Source organism: Chiloscyllium punctatum, chromosome 3 (assembly GCF_047496795.1).
Source record: "Chiloscyllium punctatum isolate Juve2018m chromosome 3, sChiPun1.3, whole genome shotgun sequence".
NCBI lineage: Eukaryota > Metazoa > Chordata > Chondrichthyes > Orectolobiformes > Hemiscylliidae > Chiloscyllium > Chiloscyllium punctatum.
This window is the reverse complement of record NC_092741.1, coordinates 114209509-114232839: the sequence shown is the minus strand read 5'-3', so window position 1 is coordinate 114232839 and position 23331 is coordinate 114209509. Positions and strand designations below refer to the sequence as shown.

General features: G+C 41.0%; 1 protein-coding gene across 3 annotated transcripts in view; it reads left to right on the top strand.

Moving 5' to 3' along the window:
• The window catches only part of znf451 (zinc finger protein 451), an 88896-nt gene extending 75893 nt beyond the window's left edge, over positions 1–13003 (top strand). For all 3 annotated transcript variants that reach the window (XM_072558430.1, XM_072558423.1, XM_072558439.1), the window contains exons 11-15: positions 704–865; positions 5776–5906; positions 8487–8673; positions 11304–11390; positions 12172–13003. In XM_072558430.1, coding sequence (XP_072414531.1) covers positions 704–865; positions 5776–5906; positions 8487–8673; positions 11304–11390; positions 12172–12218 — 614 coding nt within the window. In that variant the 3' untranslated portion in view covers positions 12219–13003. The remainder of the gene's footprint in view (positions 1–703; positions 866–5775; positions 5907–8486; positions 8674–11303; positions 11391–12171) is intronic.
• The last annotated feature ends 10328 nt before the right edge of the window (positions 13004–23331 follow it).

Here is a 23331-nt window from a genome sequence, read left to right as displayed (position 1 = left end):
CACTGGATGGGTAGGTTGGATTAAAAATTCCTTAGTACCTTCTTTAAACAACCCATTCTGGATGCACCTGGTAAAAGTTCCCAGTTCTTGCTGGAGTTATGATCTTGTGCACTGTTCAACTGTCCACTGTCTCTAAATCAGCGTCCCATGATTGCTGGAGTTGTGAATGAAGCAAGGCGGCCAATCAGGGACTTTGGGGAAAGGTGGGACTAACAGTCTGTGCCCTAAACCAGTGAGATATTAGGACTGAGAAATGTGAATGAAGGTAAAGAGTTGGAATCAAGTTCAGAAAGAGGAATAAAAAGAGGAACAGGAAGTTGGATTCTAAGATAGAGAAAATGGACAGATAAGAAAAGTGTGACAAAAATACAAAATTTGTGCACTAATAATATTCAGTTGTTAACACCCTATTATTGTAGCACTGGAAAAGCACAGCAGGTCAGGCAGCATCCAAGGAACAGGACAGTCGACTTTTAGGGCATAAGCTGTGCTGTCCCAGCGCCACACATTTTGACTCTAATCTCCAGCATCTGCAGTCCTCAATTTCTCCAACACCCTGCTATTGTTCAATTTAGCACAGTGTTTCTTGCTATGTAGTGTACTCATACTTTATCCTCATGAATTACTGAAGTTACAAGTTTACAACAATTTGTTTGGAACAATAAAGTCTTTTTTTTTCTCTCCCCCTTTCCCTAACTAATAGAAAAGGAAAGAATAAACCAGGAAGAAGACATAGAGTTGCCTGACTTGGACCTACTACGCACAATGACACATCTTGTATTCATCGATTTGGATAACTGGGCGGGCTTTTTCAACCACTTACCAGGACATCTGAACCAAGGCACATTTTTCTGGGGATTTCAAGGTTAGTTCAAAATATTGACTTTTTTGGGGTGACGGAGGAAGGGAGGGTTGCTTTTGAAGGAGAAAGCTCTTGAAAAATATGTAAAGATTACATGATACCAGGCTTAACAATGAGGAAACTAAGGTGATTCATAACACTGAGATAAAAGTATTGGAGGAACAAAAGTCTGATAATACCTCAAGTCCTGAAGGTGTACATTCTGGATTTGCAAATGGTATTGATGCAGGGATTGTAGGTGTATTGGCTGACGTTCCCTTGAAACTGCATGGCCGTGCAGTTGCTCCAAGGGTGCGTGTTGAGCACCCTGCTAATGAGTTCACTTCTGCATTCTCCTGCCACTGCACATGGACCTGAGAAGGCCTTGTGGTGATTGGAGAAATCAGAGGCAACATGGGCACTAGTTTTGACTTGGCAAAATTTTCGAGATCCTGCAGCAGTGCCAGCAGATTGGAAGTTGAACCTAACACTGTTATTCACTTGGGTTACCAACTTCACATGACCAGGTTTTGGGAGTTGTTGGCAGAGAAGGCAGTGTCTGAATCCTGGCAGTGTGGCAGCGGTGGGTGAATGCATCAAGGCATAAGGCAAGTTCCCAAGCTGCAGATTCTAGTAGGAGGAGATAGGTTTTCTTGCATGCAAATAAACAAAAGTACTTTGTGTCAATCTCCTTGCTCAGGATTGGTCTGTTAAAATATGGCTGCATTCAGGTATCTGTTGGAACCACAATTTGGCACTGGTTCTTTCAAAGCAGCTGCTGCAGAATCTTCACCCCCTTGCGCACACAGGGCTGTGATACAAAACTGCCTTGTCTTTCCATTCTCCAACCAGTGATGACCCTGGCCTGTGCTATCCTGATGGTTAGGTTAGTAACAGACTCAACATTGTGATGTTCACTCCTTCTGGTATTATAGCAAACAGAGCCCAAGTCTGGCTGAGCAAGCTCCCTTCTGGTGACTGTGGCCCCTGCCTGCTTTTTGTAGAAGTTCACCTGTCTACTCGGACTGTGTTCAGCCTCACAAGCCAGAGGCAAATGAGCAGTCCACTGAGCCTCCTACTCAGCAAACTCTCACCCAGACATGCAACAGTTGCCAATCCATTGTACACTTTTACTATATACAGCATACTCACATATACTATTCTCGACAACTGTATGTCAGATTTTAGCCTTTAACCATCTTAGTGTGAAAGAACAGGCAACAATGTTAGAGCACAGTATACATGTGTGAGCTATATCAACACCAATTTATCACGCTGAATACAATGGTTGGCTCACTGTTTAAAATGAATGCTGAGCAGCTGTGAACAAGTCATGGTGAGTACTAATGTAATTCCTTAAATTAACATTTTAAAATCTCCTGGGTTGATTTCAATAGCCAGAAGGAGATCTATGCTGATTTCAGGAGACTCCCAACCATTCGGTGAGGATTGGAGACTCTATTAATTAGAGAAGGATGGAGAAAGAAAATAGAGAACAGACTGGTTCACCTGACATCAAACATCAGGAAATTGTTGGGATCTATCAATAAGGATCTCTTGATACACTTGGAAAAGCATAATGTGGTTAGAACAAATCGTTATAGTTTGACCAAAGGGAAATCTTCTTTGACATATTTATTGAGGTATTTTTGAGTATGTAACTCATAGGGCAGATAAAGTGATAGTTGTGTTATATTTGAATTATCAATTATTATTAGTTAAGGGGCTCCACAGATGATTAGTATCGAAGAGCAGGGCTGATGGTGTTCGGAGATGGTATTAGCTTGTATAGAGCATTGGTTAAAGTATATGGATAAACGAGGCATTTTCAAGTTAATATGCTGTGAGTAATGGAGTGCCATGTGGATTACTGCTGGTGTCTCAGCTATTTACAATTTATATTAATGGCTTAAACAAAGAGGCAGAATGATATATCTAAATTTGCTGATGATACAAAGCTGTGAAGACACATTGAGATATAGACAGATTACATGAATGGACCACAAGGTAGAAGATAGTGTATTCTCTTGGAAAGTGTGAGGTTATACACACTGGTTGTAAAAATGGAAAAATAGATTTTTAAAGTGTGAAACTTTTAAATGTTGATGTTCAGAGACACTTGGATATACTCGTACAGGGTACGTACGTTAGCATGCAAGAACAGTAAACAATTAGGAGAACAAATGTTTTGTTGGTTTTTATTACAAAGGAATTGGAATGCAATTGATGCTACAATTGTACTGGGTTACTGGTTCCATCCATAAGAATGACCTCTGTGACAGTGCAGCACACCCTCAGGATTTTAGTAGAGTGTCAGTTTACATTATCTTACTCAGATCTTTGAGTGGAAGTTGAATTTATACCTTCTAACTAGGAAGCAAGATTGTTCATCGCTGAGCCAAGGCCAGCATTAAAATCATGAACGTGTATCTGTGCTGTTCCATAGCACTAAACGTACTATAGGCAGAGTAATTTGCTCTTGTTTGTGTGTTTTTTAAAACTACAAAAACATTTCACCTTTTGCTCAACGAAATCATGGAGTTTTTACAACATAGAAACAGGACCTTTGGCCCATTGTGCCTGCACCAGCCATCAAGCATCCATCTATTTTAATCCTGTTGCCCACACTTGACCCATCATCTTTTATTCTTTGGTGTTTTAGATGCTCATCTAAATACTTTTTAAATGCCTTGAGGATTGCTGTCTCTATTAGCCTTTTTAGGCAGTAAGTTCAGATACCCACTACCACCTGGATGGAAAAAAAATTCCTTGTATCTTCTCTATATCTTCTGTTCCTTAACTTGAATCTCCTCCCTTGGCTCCCACATGGGCCTGGTTACTTGTACACTGTCATGCCTGCGAAAACCACTAACAATTTCTCCTTCTCCATGCTAATTTAAGTATATTATAGTCCCACTCCCTGACTTAGATACCTACATCTTCCTTCACTTGAGCGAATACAGATTCAAAGTGCTCACTTAAAGCCTCAGTGATGTCTTCTGGTTTCACACTCACGGTTCCTAATGCACTTTACTGTTTTCCTGGTTATTTTCTTCTCTCTAAAATACAAATAAAAAACCTTTGGAGTTTCATTATTGTTACCTGCAAGTCTCCTCTTCATTCTCCTAATGTATTTCTTTAAGTGATTCCTGCATTTTCTATATTCCTCTCAGAGTATACAATTTTAGCTTTTGATATATGCCATATACTTCTTTTTCTTGCTTATCCAATGTTGCATGTCCCTTACTATCCAAGCTTCTCTGGACTTGTTGATCCCACCTTCTCCTGTATGGAAACATATTGACCCTGCACATTCAAAATTACCCTTTTGGATCACTCCCATGGCTTCGATATGGATTTTCCTGCAAATAGCTGTTCCCAGTCCATTTTGGCCAGATCTTGACTAGTACTAAAATAAGCCTTCCCCAACTTCAGGGCCTTTGTTTCTGGTACATGTTTGTTTTTATACATAAGTACTTTAAATCTCATTGAATTATGGTCACTACCACTAAAATACCCCATCCACCACTTGCCTGCCTTTGTTCCCTAAAATTTGGTTCAGTGTTGCTCCATGTCTGGTAAGATTTTAAACAATCTGGCTTAAACAGTTCTCCTGGATGCGTTTTAAGAATTCTGCTCCTTCTAAATCTTTCAAACTTTGTCTATCCCAGATAAATTGGGGAAGTTGAAATCTCCTCTTATTACCCCACTTTCTATTTGTCCCTGATTGTTCAGAGGTCTGTAGTGCACCTTTTGCAAAGTGCCCCCTTTTTATTTTGAAGTTCTATCCAGACAGCTTCATTTTGGGAACCTACAAAGATACCATCCCTTTTTATTGCAGTAATTGATTCCTTGATCAATATTGTGATGCTACCTCTTTTATATCACACCCCTGTTTTACCTAAAGCATCTATATTCCATCCTGCCAATCGTGCCCTTCCCTCAGCAATGTCTCCATGATAGCAATCCTATCACATCCCCACGTGTTAATCAGCGCCTTACTCACAAGGCTCCTTGTATCAATTCAAAGTAAAGGTTCCTTGTCATGCTCCCATGTGCATTAACTTTTCGATATTTACACTCCCTTCAAGACTGATTTGGTGGTTCTTTTCGACTTGTCTGCACATCACCCTCAACGGTATCTCCGTATACCAATCCCTTTCGAATTAATTTTGAATATCCACTCATCACACAAGCAGCCACTCCCTCCTGCAAAAATGTTGGTCTCTCCAGTCCGGTGCAACCTTCAAGTAAGATTGAATATTTTCTCTTGCTTTTGAGCTCCACACCCACCAATTTTTATTAATTCTTTGCTTGCTTCCCTTTTGGTCTTTTAAAGAATTAACTTCACATCCTATTTTGGAGTCTTTGTATATTTCAACATCACTCACTTTGGGCTTTTATTCAAATCATTAATGTGTGACATTATGTAGCACTTTGAACCTTGAAAGATGTCCCAATGCACTTTACAGGAGCGTTATCAAACAAGGTTTTATGCCGAAGTGGCCTGGCTAATCCCTGTGTAAAATCTTTGCCCACTTGTAGCCATCTGAAAACCAGTCAACTTTTTTGTTAACATTTTAGAAGGCACAAAACCTCATTTGCTGTCATCTCCACTAACATTATACCCTTAAAGTAAACTTAAGTTATTACTTTAACATAAGATAGATCAGGTTTCGGGTAGGAACAGGGAGAAAATTTTAACTTCATGCTTATTAAATTTAAATTCAATGTTAGGAGTAAGTAATACCCATTTAATTCCTGAGTGAGAGTTTCCTAGGTGTGCAAAAGCAGCTGTATGCTTTCGTTGAGATTGTTAGATTGAGAGTTGCAAGTCTCAACATCCTTTCCTTAGCAATGACTTATGTGGGTTTTTTAAAAAATCCTCATCTATTCTTATTATTTAAATTGTTTTTCTAATTCATTTTCCATAGGTGGAAAGACTAATTGGAAGCCACCAGAAAACTGTCCTGTCTACAATTTTCTCGTCAACACTGGATGTTTTTTCCTTCATCCACGATGCAGTACTAGGAAGGATGCTGCTGATTTTGCCATCTGCATGCATGTTTGTATAATTTTCTTTTTAAAGAAAACTAGTCTTATTATGCAAATCAATAGCTAGAGATAATTGTTCATGTTGCGAGGTGTGAGAAAAGCCAAGTCTTGTTTTCTTTTTAGTTGGGACCATGATGAATTGGGTTCTGAAATGGAAATGCCAAGTTGCAGAGATCTCTAAGTAATGGCAAACTTTACTGGGCACTGGAATGCAAGAGGCAGCTTAGAAATCCCAGAATGGGTTTGGATGTAACTATGACTGAGCTGAATGGTGGCAGTTAAGTCAGGAACTTGGATTTATGTGGTTGTTTTCACACTGTTGTGCTATCCTGAAGTGCATTAGAGCCAAGGACGTCCTTTTGAAGTATAATATAGGGAATGCAGTGACCAATTTATGAGCAGCACATCCCCAGTAATAGTGAGTGGCTAATCCGTTTTAGATGTCATTTGAAGGCTAAAGATTTTGACTAGGTTGCAGGAATGGGCCATTTAACCCTTTGAATCTGTTCCGCCATTCACTGTGTTCTTACTTGCTTTTCCTGAAGAAGGGCTCACGCCCGAAACGTCGATTCTCCTGCACCTTGGATGCTGCCTGACCTGCTGCGCTTTTCCAGCAAAACATTTTCAGCTTACTTGCTTTTCAGCCTAACTCCATGTATCTGCTTTTGTCCCTTAAGTCCATGCAAGAGGTCACATAGACACCTGGAGGTTAAAGCCTTCCAATTGTTTAAGAAAACTAAGGACAGTTAGCCATAGTCCATAAAGGGCCAGGGGCATCTCTCTCCATTATGAAATAGACAACTGGTGATATGTAACTGGAAGGAAACTCCTCCTGAAGGCTCCATGAACTGTTATTGAATTGAACTCACACCACTGGCATTTCTCTGCATCACACTTTAGCCACCTGAGCTAACTGAACAATGGGGGAAGGGAGGCAAGTGCAGCTCACTTACTGAACGCATGAATTAAATTACCTACCTCGCCTATCATTGTGCCATAATCTTTGAAACAGTTGCAATGAATGTCTGGCATTGCTTCTGTCACTGCATTGTGTAATCCTCAACTAAAAAAACAAAACTATTCCCATTGCACTGACCACCCACATTTGTACTGGAAGCACTAACACTTGACACAATCCAATAAGTATTTCTCAATTTTTAAAAAGCTTTGTGGTTTTAAAGAAAGCCTTAGATTTAGATAATAGTTTTTATGACCATGGGACATATCAAAGTGCTTTACAGCCAGTGAAGTATATTGGAAGCATATTCAAAAATTGTTATAATGCAGGATTGGTCCTCAAGCTGTTCCAGTCAGTTGTTCACACCTCACTAAGGTAGAAGTAGCCTAATGGTGAGCAGCAGGAAGAATCTGGCTAGCACTTAGTGTGATTTACTATTCTCCTTAAGATAAAACCATTTGAACCCCTAGTTTTGATTTTACTGCATCCGACAAACAAATTGCATGACCATGATGGAGACCACCTTCAAGGTTGTTATATGTAACTCAATCCAGGGGAAACTTGACCCTTGACCCTGCCACAGGAGGTCCATTGAGAGCAATGGCAGGTACCTAAGATCTAATTTGGATAGTCATTTCAGAAAGTTAGTCGACCACTTATTTGCTGAACCCTTTGTTCATGGTGGTTCAGTGATTAGCACGGCTGTGTCTCAGCACCAGGGTCCCCGGTTTGATTCCTGTGTCTACATGGGTTTCCTCCTCATGTTTCAGTTTCCTCACACGGTAGAAAGATATGCAGGTTAGGTGGATTGGCCATGTTCAATTTCCCATAGTATTCAGGGAGGTGGATTAATGCTGCGAAATGCAAGGTTACAGGGATAGGGGAGGTAGTGGTTCTGGATGGGGTTGATATGGTCTCGACGAGCTGAGTGGTCTCCTTCTGCTCTGTAGGGATCCTATGAAATCTCAAATAACCCATGTTCTGTTTTGCTTCTGTCAATATTAATAACCAGTAGAGAGAAAGGCAAACAGAAATCACAGAATCATACAGCACTAAAGAAGACTATTTGACCCATTGTGTCTGAGCTTACCACCTGCCACTTTAACTTTATTAACTGTCAAGGCCCCTCTAAATATCACTTAATCTTTCTGCTAAAAAGTGAACAAGCCCTAGCATCTTCAGTCTCTGTTTAACAGACTTGCCTTATTCCTTACACCATTTTAGTAAATCTGTGCCCTCTCAAAGCCTTTGCATTCTTCCTAAATTGTGCCTGGAATTAGTCACAATACAGCATCTGACTCCAAGCCACTGATTTATAAATGTTTCACTTAGTTCCTTCATTTCGTATTCTGTGTCATCATTTGTAAACTTGGAAATACTGTAGTTTTTGGCTTCCTCAACTTCTGTATCTTCAAAGATTTATGTATCTGAATTCTCAGGTATTTTTCCCAGGCATCCTTTACTATTGTACCCATTAAATGATATCATTGAGGAATAGACAGTTTGAACTTCTAACAAATGATAGGCAGTTAACATTTTTTTGTCTCTCTCTCTTTTTTTCCAACTCCTCCTTCCTTTTGTGATCGTCCCTCCTTCTCTATCCTTGTGTCACCTTCACCCCTAATTTTACAGGCTGGCCGTATGGATGAGCAATTGCCAAAGCATATCCCTTTCACCGTACTCTCTGGAGACAAGGGCTTCGAGGAACTGAAGAATCAGTTGAAGAAAACGATGCGTCCTGGCCACGTTCTGAATCCCCACCAGATGGAAGGGGAGCTGATGTGTGCCTTACTGAATAGTATATCAGATATTGGGAAAGGTGGGGCTGAAGCAATAAGATAATTGAAAAAAAAGGTTAAATCCCATGACACTGCTTATCTGGAATAAATGCGTCTATGACTCCTACATTGATATTAGATGTAATTCTTTACTTTGGCTACCATAGCATTTTTGAGATACTTTTCTGAAGTTGTTAAAGTGTAGCTGTCAGTGAGAATTTCTCCATTTGGCTGTTTAGTTAGAAAGCTGCCACCAAACTAATAGTACAAACAAAAGCAAATTACACCAGTGACTGCCAGAAATCTGACATAAAGACAAAATGCTGGAAATACTCAATACTTCTTGCAGAATCTGTAGCGAGGGCAAAGGAGAGGTAATGTTTCTAGTCAATAACAGGTTCTAAGTAAGACCAAAAAGAGAGAAGTGTGTGTTCAAGAGAGAAAGAGTGATTAAAGGAAACCAGGGGGGACAGTTCAAGGCATGGTTAATTGACAGTTGCATGAAGACTTCAACTTTGTAGATGTGTAAAATAATGAAAACTAAATTTCAACTTTTTTTTACTATAAATTGGGAATCTACACTTCCTTATTAACGAATTTAAAAGGCAAATAGAAATTTGGACCTTGGGAAATAGCCACTGGATCCTTACGGTACTTAAGGCAGTGACAAAGTGGTCATTTCACTGGGTTGGTAATCCAGAGCCTCAAGAATATTATCATATACTTGTCCAGTTCCAGGAATATGTTCTGGAAGCCCCATGGAAGACAGTGAAATTTGAATTCAATTTTTTTTAAAATTTGGAATAAAGAAAAAGTAACCTAATGATGGCTATTTAACCACTTTCAATTCTCATAAAAATTTGTCTTCTTCACTAATGTCCTTTGGGAATGGGAATCTGCTGTTCTAACCTACTCTGGTCATCAACAATGTGATTAACTTTGGATTATCAAACACCTAACTAATTTAATCTCAAGCTCCTCTGATCATTCAGTGAGTAGCCATGCATGTACCAGGTTTTTATTTATTCATTCGTGGGATATGGATGTTGCTGACCAACATTTATTGCCCATCCCCAGTTTCCTAGAATGTTATAAAAAGTTAACCACATTGCTGTTGGTCTGGAGTCATATGTAGGCCAGAGCAGGTAAGAATGGCAGATTTCAAACAGTTCTCCAGTTTCCTTTTGAAAGTTGCTGTTGAATATCCTTCCACACCTCTTTCAGGCAACATATCCCAGATTATCATAACTCACTGAATAAAATAAATCTGAAAAGATTACGGAGGCCTTTTTAAAAAATTCCTCTCAAATTTGACCCTTCTCTGACTGATGTCACCTATCTTCTCGGCAGTGGGAATTTGTCACTCCTTATTTACTCTTGTGATCTCTTGGATAATTATTCAACACCTTTGCTACTATTTTGCACACAGGAGAATGATTTCATCTTCTCCAGACTCTCCAAGTAACAGAAAGTATGCTGTAAGAATGATTGAGGGTAAGAATGATTGAGGTCATCATCTGAGGGTTTACTAGGGTTCTAGTCGGTATGAAGATGATTGCGAAGGCTAATCTGCACCCACAAGATTCTGCTGCATATACCAGAATACTAGAGACAGTTGAGTTTTGGACAAGCTGCTAGACCTCTCCTTGCATTTTCTCTCTGTCTCTGATGAGGACCTGGCTTCAAAGGGGTCATTATCAAAATTCCTAAGCAAAGCGTTTTGAGGTCCTTGTACTTTGTGCCATCATTAAAATATACCCAGTACATGCAATAGTTGATTTATTTTGAGAAGGAAGTGTAAGGCATCTGACTACATGGTCAGCCTGCCCTAGTTGTGACTGAATGTTAGGAATGCTTGCAATGCCACCTCAGGTGAGAACGTGTGTCTGCTCCTTTGTCCTGCCATCAAATCTTCAAAAGCTTCCAAAAAGAGTTCAAATGAAAGTTGTTGAGCTGATTGTACTACACAGTCCATGTCTTTTGTGTGTAGAGTGGGAGATCTTTCAGCTTGGTGGGCAAACTCGCTATCATTTTTTTCCAGACTGATATTCCTTCTGCTGAAGGCTACACTTGCTTTGGTAACTATCTCATATGAGTTCTTGCATATGATTGCACAACAATACAAGACAGCTCTTGAGAACATGTTGTACATTCTCTCAAGTGCTGCCTGATGGAACATTGTATTATCTTGAGCATTAAATTGCCCAAAAGGCCATGTTCCAATAACTCTGAGCAACCCATTCCAAAGTATAAGCACTTTGTTTCTCTTCTTTTCTTTCAAATCCTGGTAGGGTGTGATTCCAGACTTGGTCGGCTATAAATTGTGGTGCAGACATATTTGAATTATCTGGTCGAGTGGGGGAAGGGGAAATAGTGGCCTACATAAGCACGAGAAGCCTGGTCTATCGTAAAATATATGTAATGCTGAAAGGCCAGCAATTAAAGGAACTGAAAAGGGGGCAATTGAACATGACTTGCAGTGATATGGAGTTGCTTTTGAAACCGATGGGCATTAGTTTCACCATGTAGGAATTCTGATCTACTGACTGAGCTTGAGCAAGCAGCTGGATGTTTGTAACTATCTGTTAGACATTAAACACTTTTGGTTCCTCTTTGACCTCCAGGCCATGGCAGATGCATTGTTAACTTTGTTTTCTCTCTTGGGCTCCAGACAGTGATGATGAAGATGAAGTCCTCCAAAAAACACTGGTATTGAGTTTGCAGGAGTCTATGGAAAAGCAGAAAACAACTCAAGAAGGTGCTCTTTCTGTCTTTGTAATCTATCACTTTTATTTGAGGAATTCTTTACTGAACTTAATGATCTTGGGTCTAGTCGATGGCTCTTGGAGTTCAAGCTCCAAACCAGAACTTAAGAAGGACAAAAGATGACGTTTATCAAAGATAAATAAACTAAAAGGGAAAACAAGTGAATGGTTGCTGATTCTTTTGCAGGAAAGCAAAAAAAAAAAATTTTCCAGTTTGGTGGTGAAACTTTGCAAGTTGAGTTGAGGAAGTATGGGCTATTAGTTAGGCCCCAGTTAGAATATTGTCAGACTTTGGACACCCCACTTTACCCAAGGTTGTCAAGGCCTTGGAGAGGTGCTGAAGAAATGTGTAAAAATAGTAACGGGGATGTGGAGTGGAACAGTTTGTGTGAAGGACAACAAACTGGAATTGTGCATCATGATAGAGGTGATAGAAATTGTGAAGGGTCTTGCCAGGATAAATATTAGTGGGCACAGAACACAGATTTAAGGTAATTGGCAACAGAAAAAGAGCAGCAATTTGTCTTAATTATAATCTGGAATACACCGTCTGAAAAGGCAGTGGAAGCAAATTTCATTTTTTAAAAGAGAATTGGATAAATACTAGAAAAGGGAGTGGTTTGCATGGCTATGTGTAAAGAGCAAGGCATAGATATTCCAAAGAGCTTACACAGGCATTTTGAGCCGAATGGTATCCCCCTGTGCTGTAGAGTTCTAAACAATAATTCTATTTCAGCCAAAGAATAAAGTTTGTTATGTCTGTTATTTGTTCAGATGCTATTATCGAAGAAGCCATTTTGCGGAGCTTAGAAGAACAATGATTAAGGAGCCGTGATGGAATGGAGGAGTGAAACCCAAACCCCAGTCATCCAGATCAGCAAGAGTGCAGTGATGGCAAACAAACCAGGAGGAAAAGAAGTAAACATGTTTTAGCATTCCTCCTAAGATGGAGAGCTGCCTTTCTTTTCCCGACCTCTCTGCACCTGGGAAGAAAGATTGCTCTTTCATAGCCCCTGAAAAGATTGAGGACAAGATACCTTTTGCTTGGTGTGAGAATGGGAACCTGCAGATGAGGCAGAGCGAGCACAAGGTTAAAGTGTCTGGGTTGCAATGGCACTTTATGCTGGTCACTTGTTCCAACACAAGAAGTGAACAGTGAGAGGCTTAATCTGACAGTAAGTTTTTCATGTCCTATCATGAGCACCCTTAAGAATGCCATAGCAACTAAGCATGATCAGCACTTGCGGGTTCAGTAGAGAATATCTACACACGCAGAGAGGAATAAGCATGACTTATTCAGGAATACAGCCATGGAGGGGAGCTCAGCAACAAGTGTTTAACAAACCTGGCTACATTTTATTTTCCACTATATTTGTCAAATAACAGCTTCACAAAATAGAGCAGTTTTTGAATGTATATTACGAATGTGAAAACATGAAAATATTTTTTTTTAAAAAGGGTTGTTGTAAATTGTGTAATGTGAAAGGTTTGGAAATGAAGCAGGGAGAGCAAAGCAGTAAGTTCCTGGATTGGAATGTTGGTGTTACAAATTAACAAGTTGTAAATTTTAATGTAACTTTCAATAAAGGATTCTAAATGCTCGAGATCCAGTTAATTGTATGGTTTCTAATCCAAATAGAAACTGAAAAATCAGTAGCTGATGCAGACATGTTGCACTAACAAAGCACAAATTAGGTGCTGATCTGACAATCAGGGCAGTAACAACTCTAACACAAACCGTTCTCAACTTCCCATCATGATAGGCACCTGTTAGAATACCAGAACAACTAAGCATGATTGGTACTTAGGGCTTCGTAGAAAACATCTATACTGTCACAGACTCTGAGTTAACCACAGACAAACACAAAGTGGGGAACCGCATGTGATGGAAGTTTTGTGAAGTTTTTGTAATAACTTCTCCCAATTGATCAGTCTCTCAACTTATGCTCCTGAGTTATAATGAATACTGTTTTATGTAAAATAGCAATAGCTATTTGTTGCTAACGAAAAGTACCATGCACAATTCTAAGAATGGCAATAATCCAAACTTTTAAAACCATTAATTATTGGACTATAACCCCAAAATCCTCCCCCTCTCCCAAGCCAGCATTTAAACCTGACAAACAAGGCAAAAGTCAAGAATAGAGTGGTGCTGAAAAAAGCACAGCAGGTCAGGCAGCATCGGAGGAGCAGGAAAACGACATTTCTAGCAAAATCCCTTCATCAGGAATGAGGCAGTGAGCTTCCAGGATGGAGAGATAAATGGAGAGGGGTGGGGCTGGGGAGAAGATAGCTAAGAATGCAATAGGTGGATGGAGTGGGGATGAAGGTGATAGGTTGGAGAGGAGGGTGGAGCAGATAGGTAGGAAGGAAGATTTACGGGTGGAATAGGTCATAAGGACGGTGCTGAGCTGGAAGGTTGGAACTAGGTAAGGTGGGGGCAGGGTGGAAATGAGGAAACTGGTGAAGAGCGCTTCAGGGAACATCTCTGGGACACCTGCACCAACCAACCCCACCACCCCATGGCCGAACATTTTAACCCCCCATCCCACTCTGCCAAGGACATGCAGATCCTGGGCCGCCTCCACTACCACTCCCTCACCACCCGACGCCTGGAGGAAGAACGCCTCATCTTCTGCCTCGGAACACATCAACCCCAGGGCGTCAATGTGGCCTTCATCAGTTTCCTCATTTCCCCTCTTTCCCCCCCACTTTACCCCAGTTCCAACCTTCCAGCTCAGCACCATCCTTATGACCTGTCCTGTCAATCTTCCTTCCCACCTATCCACTCCACCCTCCTATCTGACTATCACCTTCATCCCCACCGCATCCACCTATTGCATTCTTAGCTACCTTCTCTCCAGCTCCACCCCAGAGGTTCCCTGCCTCATTCCTGATGAAGGGCTTTTGTCCGAAACGTTTTTTTTCTCCTCCTCGGATGCTGCCTGACCTGTTGTGTTTTTCGAGCACCACTCTAATCTTGACTCCGATCTCCAGCATCTGCAGTCCTCACCTTCGCCTAAACCAGAAGAAAGGTTAATAGTGAAGGTTAGACATTAGGTTAAGGACAGAGAAAGATGGCAAGCAACGATGCTTGACTCAGACTGTTTGAATCTCAGGCTAACAATACCAACCTCCAAAATGTTAAACCTCTCCGAGCAGCTCTGTGACACTTTGTTGAGGAAAGAGATTAAGTCTTTGAAAGAGTTAATGAGTTGGGTTGGTTCCTCATGGTATCCTACCATTCGGACACACTCAATATGGCTCCTTGCCAAAAATGGTTTTCTAGTTCGACCTTTACTACTCCAGTTATAGTTATCTGTTGTTTACTTCAAGCACTGTCCCCCATGGTTTCCGAACAAGTGAATACTCACAGCCTGTGTCCTTTCCGGGAGCAATCCTTTCTTGGACCTCACTGCTGAAGCTCGAGCCATTGACTCTTCTTGCAGCTCTGCAGGGTTTGGCTTTACAACTCTATTCTTCCCATTCCCTTTATTTTTATCCACCAGATTGTAATTTTTGTTATTAGTTGATTTTCCACTTTTTTTTTAATAGAGTCATAGAGATGTACAGCATGGAAACAGACCCTTTGGTCCAACCCGTCCATGCTGACCAGATATCCCAACCCAATCTAGTCCCAACTGCCAGTACCTGACCCATATCCCTCCAAACCCTTCCTATTCATACACCCATCCAAATGCCTCTTAAATGTTGCAATTGGACCAGCCTCCACCACTTCCTCTGGCAGCTCATTCCATACACGTACCACCCTCTGTGTGAAAAAGTTGCCCTGTAGGTCTCTTATATCTTTCCCCTCTCACCCTAAACCTATGCCCTCTGGTTCTGGACTCCCTGACCCCAGGGAAAAGATCTTGTCTATTTATCCTACCCATGCCCCTCATGATTTTACAAACCTCTATAAGGTCACCCCTCAGCTTCAAATGTTCCAGGGAATACAGCCCCAGCCTGTTCAGCCTCTCCCTGTAGCTCAAACCCTCCAACCCTGGCAACATCCTTTTAAATTTTTTCTGAACCCTTTCAAGTTTCACAATATCCTTCCAATAAGAGAGAGACCAGAACTGTGCACAATATTCCAGAAGTGGCCGAATCAATGTCCTGTACAGCTGCAACATGACCCAACTCCTGTACTCAATACTCTGACATACCAAACACCCCCTTCACTATCCTATCTACTTGCGACTCCACTTTCAAGGAGTGATGAGCCTACACATTTTTCAAACAAATGTAGGGGGTGATGAATTTTCGGGGGAATGTAGCACGAATAGCCAAGTTTCTGGTCCCAAGAATGGCTCTACTGTAATGAGGGGTAAGTCAAGTTCCAAGCGATCGATTGTGTTAGGGGACTCTCTGGTCAAAGGCACAGACAGATGTTTTTGCGGTCAGCAGCAAAAAATCAGAATGGTGCCTTGCCTCCCTGGTGCCAGGATCAGGATGTCTCAGAGAGGGTGCAGAATGTTCTCGAAGTGGAGAGGGGCCAGCAAGAGGTGATTGTCCACACTGGAACCAATGACATAGGAAGAGCAAAGGATGAGAGTCTGAAGGGAGAATATAGAATGTTAGGCAGGAATTTAAAAAGGTCCTTGAGGGTAGTAATATCTGGATTATTCCTGGTGCTATGAGCTAGTGAGGGGAGGAATAGAAGGATAGAGCAGATGAATGTGTAGCTAAGGAGCTAGTGCTGGGGAGAAGAGTTCACATTTTTGGATCATTAGAATCTCTTCTGGAGTAGAATTGACCTGTACAAGAAAGACAGAGTGCACCTCAATTGGATGGGGACTAATATACTCGCAGGGAGATTTTTATCACAAAGCTGGTCCTTTTTCTAAACGCTGTTCCTGTTCTCAGGAATACTGTGTCCTTGGTTTTTTTTTCAGACAAGTCATAAAAGCTTCCCGGCTCTGAGGTGGCTGGTTTGGTACAGAGATGAAAAAGGTTTTGAGAGGCTTTTTGTTTATACGTAAACAGACAGGACTTCAGGCCAAAGTGGTCATGATTTAGAAGTGGCCTATATAATGAAAGGAGAGTGGTCAGCTCTCTAGCTGAGCAGTTCAGTCTAGAATGGGTTAGGAGTTCAGCTGTGAGCTGTGTGGAAACAGGTTGTTTAACTCTCTCTCTTCCTGCCCTTGTAACTTCAACCTGTAAGCATTTGTCCCACTTTGTCTATTTTTAAGGGGGTTTACTTATTTGGGACTGTTGTGTATATTCAGAGCAGCATAATTAAGTCTACTTTGAATGGACTGAGTTCTATTGGAGTTCCTTATTCTGTTTGTGTTACATTGTATAATTGTGTGAATAAATTTTTGTCTGTTTTAAAACCTGGTAGTCAACCTAGCTATCTTACTCCGGATAATTTTCACTATACACTTACCCAAACAAATTGCAAAGTTATGGTCTGGGCTGCCTGCTTAAGAATGTTTTGAGTGGTCTGGCCTATCCCATAACAATTTGTTAGAACTGCCCGAGAGGATTTAAACTAGTAAAGTGGGGGTGGGTGGGACCCAGGGAAATAGTGAGGAAAGAGATCAAATCTGACACTGGTACAGTTGGGAAAAGGAGCATGTCAAACAGTCAGGGCCGACAGGAACAAAGCAGAGAACAAGATAGGATTGATAAATTAAACTGCATTTATTTCAATGCAAGAGGCTAACATGGAAGGCAGATGAACTCAGGGCATAGCTAAGAATATGGGATTGGGATATCATAGCAATTGCAGAGATATGGCTCAAGGATGGACAGGACTGACAGTTTAACATTCCAGGATACAAATGCTATTGAAGGATAGAAAGGAGGGGGGAGGGGGGGGACTTTTTGATAAGGGACAGCATTACAGCTGTGCTTTGGGAGGATATTCCTGGCAATATGTCCAGGGAAGGTATTTTGGTAGAACTGAGAAATAAAAAAGGGATGATTACCTTTTTGGGAGTGTATTTTGGACGCCCCCCCCCCCCCCTCCCCCACAATAGTCAGTGGGAAATTGAGAAACAAATTTGTAAGGAGAGTAAAGGGCTGACCATTTAGAACAGAGGGAAGGAGGAACCTCTTCAGCCAGAAAGTGCTGAATCTATGGAATTCACTGCCACAGAAGACCGTGGAGGCCAGACCATTGAGTATATTTAAGATTTGGAGATGCTGGTGTTGGACTGGGGTGTACAAAGTTAAAAATCACACAACACCAGGTTATAGTCCAACAGGTTTAATTGGAAGCACACTAGCTTTCGGAGCGACGCTCCTTCATCAGGTGGTAGTGGAGTCCTCCACAACTGCCCTAGAGGATTTTGAACATCACTAGTCACCTTCAATAGTGATAGTGGAGTCCTCCACAATCATCTGATGAAGGAGCTTCGCTCCGAAAGCTAGTGTGCTTCCAATTAAACCTGTTGGACTATAACCTTTTGTTGAGTATATTTAAGACTGAGATAGATAGGTTCTTGATTTTCAAAGGTTACGGGGAGAAAATGGGAGAATGGGGTTGAGAAACTGATCAGCCATGATTGAACAGCAGAGTAGACTCAATGGGCTGAATGGCCTAATTTCTGCTCCTATGTCTTATGGTCTTAGATCAAGTATTTTTTTTTCCTTCTCCATTGTCAAGAAGAGATTTTCTGAGATATTTTCAGAAAGTATAATTATATTTGCTTTGTGCCTTACCAACAAAAACATCAGTTCAAACTCACTTGACATTGTCACCTCTGAGTTCAATTTGAGTGTTTGAGATCAACCTGAACTTCATTATCTAACTTGGTTTGTATTTCATTGCAACCTTGTCGGAGTGCAGCAGTTTCAGAAGTGATATGTTTCAGAGATGGTAAGCAGCTCAGATGGAGATGAAGAACAAAGTTCTTTCAGTGATTTGGCTGTCTCACTCCTCCCTCAGCCTGCAACAGCTTGCCTTTTATATTGCACACTTAATGTAGCAAACACCACACAGTGCTTTACAATAGTATTAGTAGGCAACAGGCGAATGCCAAAGAGGTAGTTATAGAACGGTGAGCAAACTTTTACTGGAAGTGGTACTAGGAGGAGAAGGAATTTAAAGTTTTGGATCTGGAAAGGCAGGGGGCTGTCAAAGCTATTGAAGGTGACTAGTGATGTTCAAAAGGCTAAAGGTAGACAGAGTTTTTTTCCAAGGGTAGAAGGAGGTTACTGAAGTATGCATAGAAAAGACCATTAAGGGATCTGATCGTAAGAATTTTAAACTTGAGAAATTGAGGATTAGGAATCAATGTAGGTTGGTGAACAAAAGCAGTATGAATTTGACTTGGTGTGAGTGGGACTCAGCCAACAGACTTTGGATGTGCAGAAGTTTATAGAAAGTGGGAAACCAGTCAGGAGAGCATTGAGATAGTCAAGCCTGGAAATGTTGAAGGTTTAGTCAGATTTGAATAAAGTTGAGGTACGAAAAATCCCAGCAAATTTAAGCACTTGCAGGTTAATGTCCTTGATCTTTAAATAAAACGTAAGTGAGACAATTTGTTTCATTTTGCCAACTTGTGGTTGATTAAATTAAAAGTGAGAGACATGGCTCTTAAAATTGCTAAAGAGATTCTGAGATTTGAAGATGATCTCTCAAATTTGCCAAGGAAGTTTAGAAGAAAAAGGCCATACTTTTAGAATTAGCAAAGAAATTAGGTTTGGGTTTAACCAAGGACAAAAGTAAAGCTGAAATTGTAAAACTTAGGTGTGTCAGAGAAACAGACAAGTGCAGTAGAGGAAAAAGAGAGAGAGAACATTCTTAGCTGAGCAAAAAGAGAGAGGAGAAAGAGAGAGAGAGGAAATAGAAAGAGAGAGAAAGTTCTTAGCTGAGCAAAAAGAGAGAGAATTTGAACTTGCAAAGTGTTGACTTAGTCAGCCAAGTCAAGATAACAGGTTGGACATTGAAAGAGACAGTCGTGATATATACAAATATATCAAACTTCTGCCACATTTTGATGAAAAAGATGTTGAAGCCTTCTTTATTTCATTTGAAAAATTGGCTAGGCAGATGGAGTGGTCCTAGGATTTATGGGCAATGCTAGTTCAGACTAAATGGGTAGGCAGAGCTAGTAAGGGGTCGCGAGATTATGAACAGGTTAAACAGACTATTTTAAGTGCTTATGAACTGGTACCAGATGCGGTTCAGAAACACAAAGAAGGGACCCAATCAGACTTATGTTGAGCTTGGAAGAATTAAACATAGTCATTTTGATAGATGGGCGCGTGCTTCAAAATCGATATGACCTTCGAGGCTCTAAGAGAGATTATTCTGCTGGAGGAGTTTACAAACTCACTTCCAGAGATGGTAAGAATTCATGTGGAGAAACAGAAAGTTCGGGAAGTTAGAAGGGCAGCAGAGTTAGCACATGAGTACATGTTGGTGCATAAGACAAACTTCCGGCCAAAACTTCGTCCTGAGAGGGATTGAAGTTGGGAGAAGGGGAGATCCTACACTGTGAAACCAAGAGTAGAGCGCACTGGTAAAAATTTTACTACAGGATAAAAAAGGAGCTCAACAGAGTGGAAAGGAGGTGAAAGGCCTCAGGTGTTTCCTGCGGTAAAGTGGGACATGTAAAGTCACAGTGTTGGCTGTTAAAGAAAAGCATTGTGGGAAAAGATGTGGCAAAAGAAGCTAAGCCAGTGGCATTGGTGAAGGTAGTAAAGGAGACCCCCAAGAAGATCTGAGAAGCTGCAAGAGAGTGCACAGGCTAGGCAGGGGCTGGGTATGGAGTTAGTACTTGATCTCTACAAAGAATTTGCCTCTGTTGATAAGGTTTACTCCGAAAGAACAGGGGGAGAAAGACAAAAAGTTATAATTTTGAGAAATACAGGATCTAACCAGTCGCTGATAATAAGGGATGAGCGAATATGCACTCATTCTGATCTGTTACCCGAGAGTGTGGTAACTTGTGGGATAGATGGACAGAAATCTTGCATCCCCCTATGTAAGATCAGGATGGAGTGCCAACTCAACACTGGGGACGTTACAGTGGGAATGATTGACAGTGTCAGTTCCAGGAATTCTGTTTGTTCTTGGGAATGATTTGGCAGGGTTCAAGGTGGGAGTGACACCCCTTGTTGTGGAGAAGCCAAGGAAGACCAAGAAAGTGAGGAGTTAAAACAGAAATGTCCTGGTATTTCCACAGACTGTTTGGTAACCAGATCCCACTGTCATAAGGCACAGCACGAAGTGAAAAGCAAAGAGAAAGATGAAGGAGTTGAGGTTCGGTTAGCGGACATCCTGTTTGACGTAATGGTACAGGAAAAACCTGAACAGGCGAAGGGTCAGGCAGAAGTGTTTAGTCCTGAAAGGCTAATGGACTTGCAACAGCAAGTCAAGACGATAAAAGATATATATGTGAATGTGTATTCCAGAAAGGAGGCAGAAAATATTCTGGAGGGTTATTATCTGAAAGATAGAATCCGAAGGCGGAAATGGAGACCATGGCAGGTTAGTGCAGAGGAGAAATGGACCGAAGTGCACCAGATTGTGTTGCCTGTAGCATACAGCCAGGAGGTGTCATGGGTAGCACATGAACTACCTGTAGGAGGTCACCTCGGGGCACGAAAGGCTCAGGCTAAGGAACAAAACCATTTTTAATGGCCTGGAATGCACAAGGATGTGGTTACCTTTGCCGAACGTGTCAAATATGCCAAATGGTAGGTAAGCCACAGGTAGTAATAAAACCAGTGCCTTTGTTGCCAATTCCCACATTTGAAGAACCTTTCATGTGGGTTATAGTTGATTGTGTAGGTCCCCTCCCAAGAACCAGTACTTGTTAACCATAATGGGTGTGCCTACCAGATTCCCGAAGGCAATTCCATTATGAAGTATCAAGGCAAAAAGGGTAGTAGAGGAATTAGTAGCTTTCTTCACAAGGTATGGGCTACCCAGACAGTTCAGTTGGACCAAAGGTCAAATTTTACTACTAGGCTGTTAAAGGAAATTATGGATAGCTTAGGTATACAGCACTTTAAGTCCAATATGTATCATCCTGAATCCCAAGGAGTTTTACTAAGGTGGTGTCAGACCTTGCAAACCATGTTGAGAGCACACTGTCAGGATTATCCGAATGATTGAGTTAAAGGTGTCCCAATCATATTGTTTGCCCCAAATGAATCTACTCAGTTCACTCCCTTCGAGTTAATAATCGAGCATGAAATGAGAGGCCTTTTGAAGTTAATTAAAGAAAAATTGACAGGACCAAAGTCATAGATCTCACACTTATATTATGTATTGCAGTTAAGGGAGAAATTAAATCGAGTAGGTGAGTGAGCTAAAAAGCACCAAAAGAGGGCGGAGTATCGAATGAAGCAGGTGGCAGATAAAAGCTCTAAGACTCAGATATTTTCCAGAGGGGATGATGCGTTCGTACTGTTACCAGTGATAGGAGATCCCTTCAAAGCCAGGTTTAGTGGTCCCTATCAAATTGAGAAAAATTTGAGTCAGGTGAACTGTCTAGTAAAGATGCCAGATGGAAAAACATGGGTATGTCGTGTGAACATATTGAAACTGTATTATACTAGAGAGAGAACTGGAGAAACAGGTGTTAGTTACTGCCTCACAGAGTGAGGAATCAAATCCAGATGATGTGGATTTTGATGTGCCTCAAAATAGATTAAAAAATGAAGAAGTCCTTGAGGAGTGAGATAGGTTGGTAAGCTATCTGTCTCAGAAGCATAAAACGGAGTTGAAAGATTTGTTACTGCAGTATAAGGACATATGTAAGATTTAGATGGGGAGGACTAATGCTATTGTATATGAAGTAGATGTAGGGAATACTGCTCCAATAAAACAACACCCCGAATGGCTTAATCCTTTCATATTGCACAGGATAATGCACATTGTTGCTGGTTTCAATTAAGCAGAAGAGTTTACCCATGTCCTAACTGGTTGCAGAGAGATTCAGCATGGAACATTTTCTTCCATGTAGCTGTTTCTTTGACCAGCAGCCTCAAAGTTGATTGACTGCTTGCTCTGACCAGCCCAACTGTTAAAACCCAAACCAAACCAAACCAAAGTAAAGCTGAGCTGGGAGAACAGGCCACTCTCCTTTCATTGTACAAGTGTTTATTTTTAAACTTAAAAACTTCTTCAAGTAGATCAACCCAGACATTTTGGCAACTCTGCCTCATAGAACACATCTGAGAAAAAAAGGGACAACACAATCCTGTTAAAGGAGCAGTATTGTCACACCTCCTCCTTTAAAAAATGAATCATCAATATTTAAAGATGGCTTCATTTTGAAATCCCCTTAATCTTACATTGTTAGTACACTGCAAACTACACATATTACATTGACAATAATCATGCAAGCATGTGCACTAAATTCTATGACATTGTGTTTTACTTCCACCAACTAAAGCCTCTGTTTCTCATCCAAGTCTTGACAATGCGCCGGGAATCACCTTTTCTCGTCTTGCCGCGCCACATGCACAATTTTCAAATTGAATGGCTGTACAACAAGCTCCATTTAAACAGTCGCCAATGTTTGTGCTTACATTTCTCCACAGACTTCAATGGGTTATGATAGGTGCATACAATTGTCTCAGATATATTATTGGTAACATTGAAATGTTGTAATGCCAACACCAAGCTCAAAGTCTCCTTCTCAACTGTCAAATATTTCTGCTGATGAATGTTCAATTTTCTGGAAAAATATCCGATAGGTCTTTCTATCTTCTCTTCATCTTCCTGTAAGAGCACAGCACCGACACCCACATTACTTGCATCAATAGCCACCTTGAATGGCTTCGTGTAATTAGGCATGGCTAACACTGGGACTGTGGTTAACACAGCTTTCAGACTGTCAAATGCCTTCTGACAGTCCACTGTCCACTGAAACTTTTTGCCTTTCTTTAGCAATTCAATGAGTGGCGCAGTCACACTGCTCAAATTTGGTATGAATTTCCAAAAAAATCCAATCAATCCCAGGAATC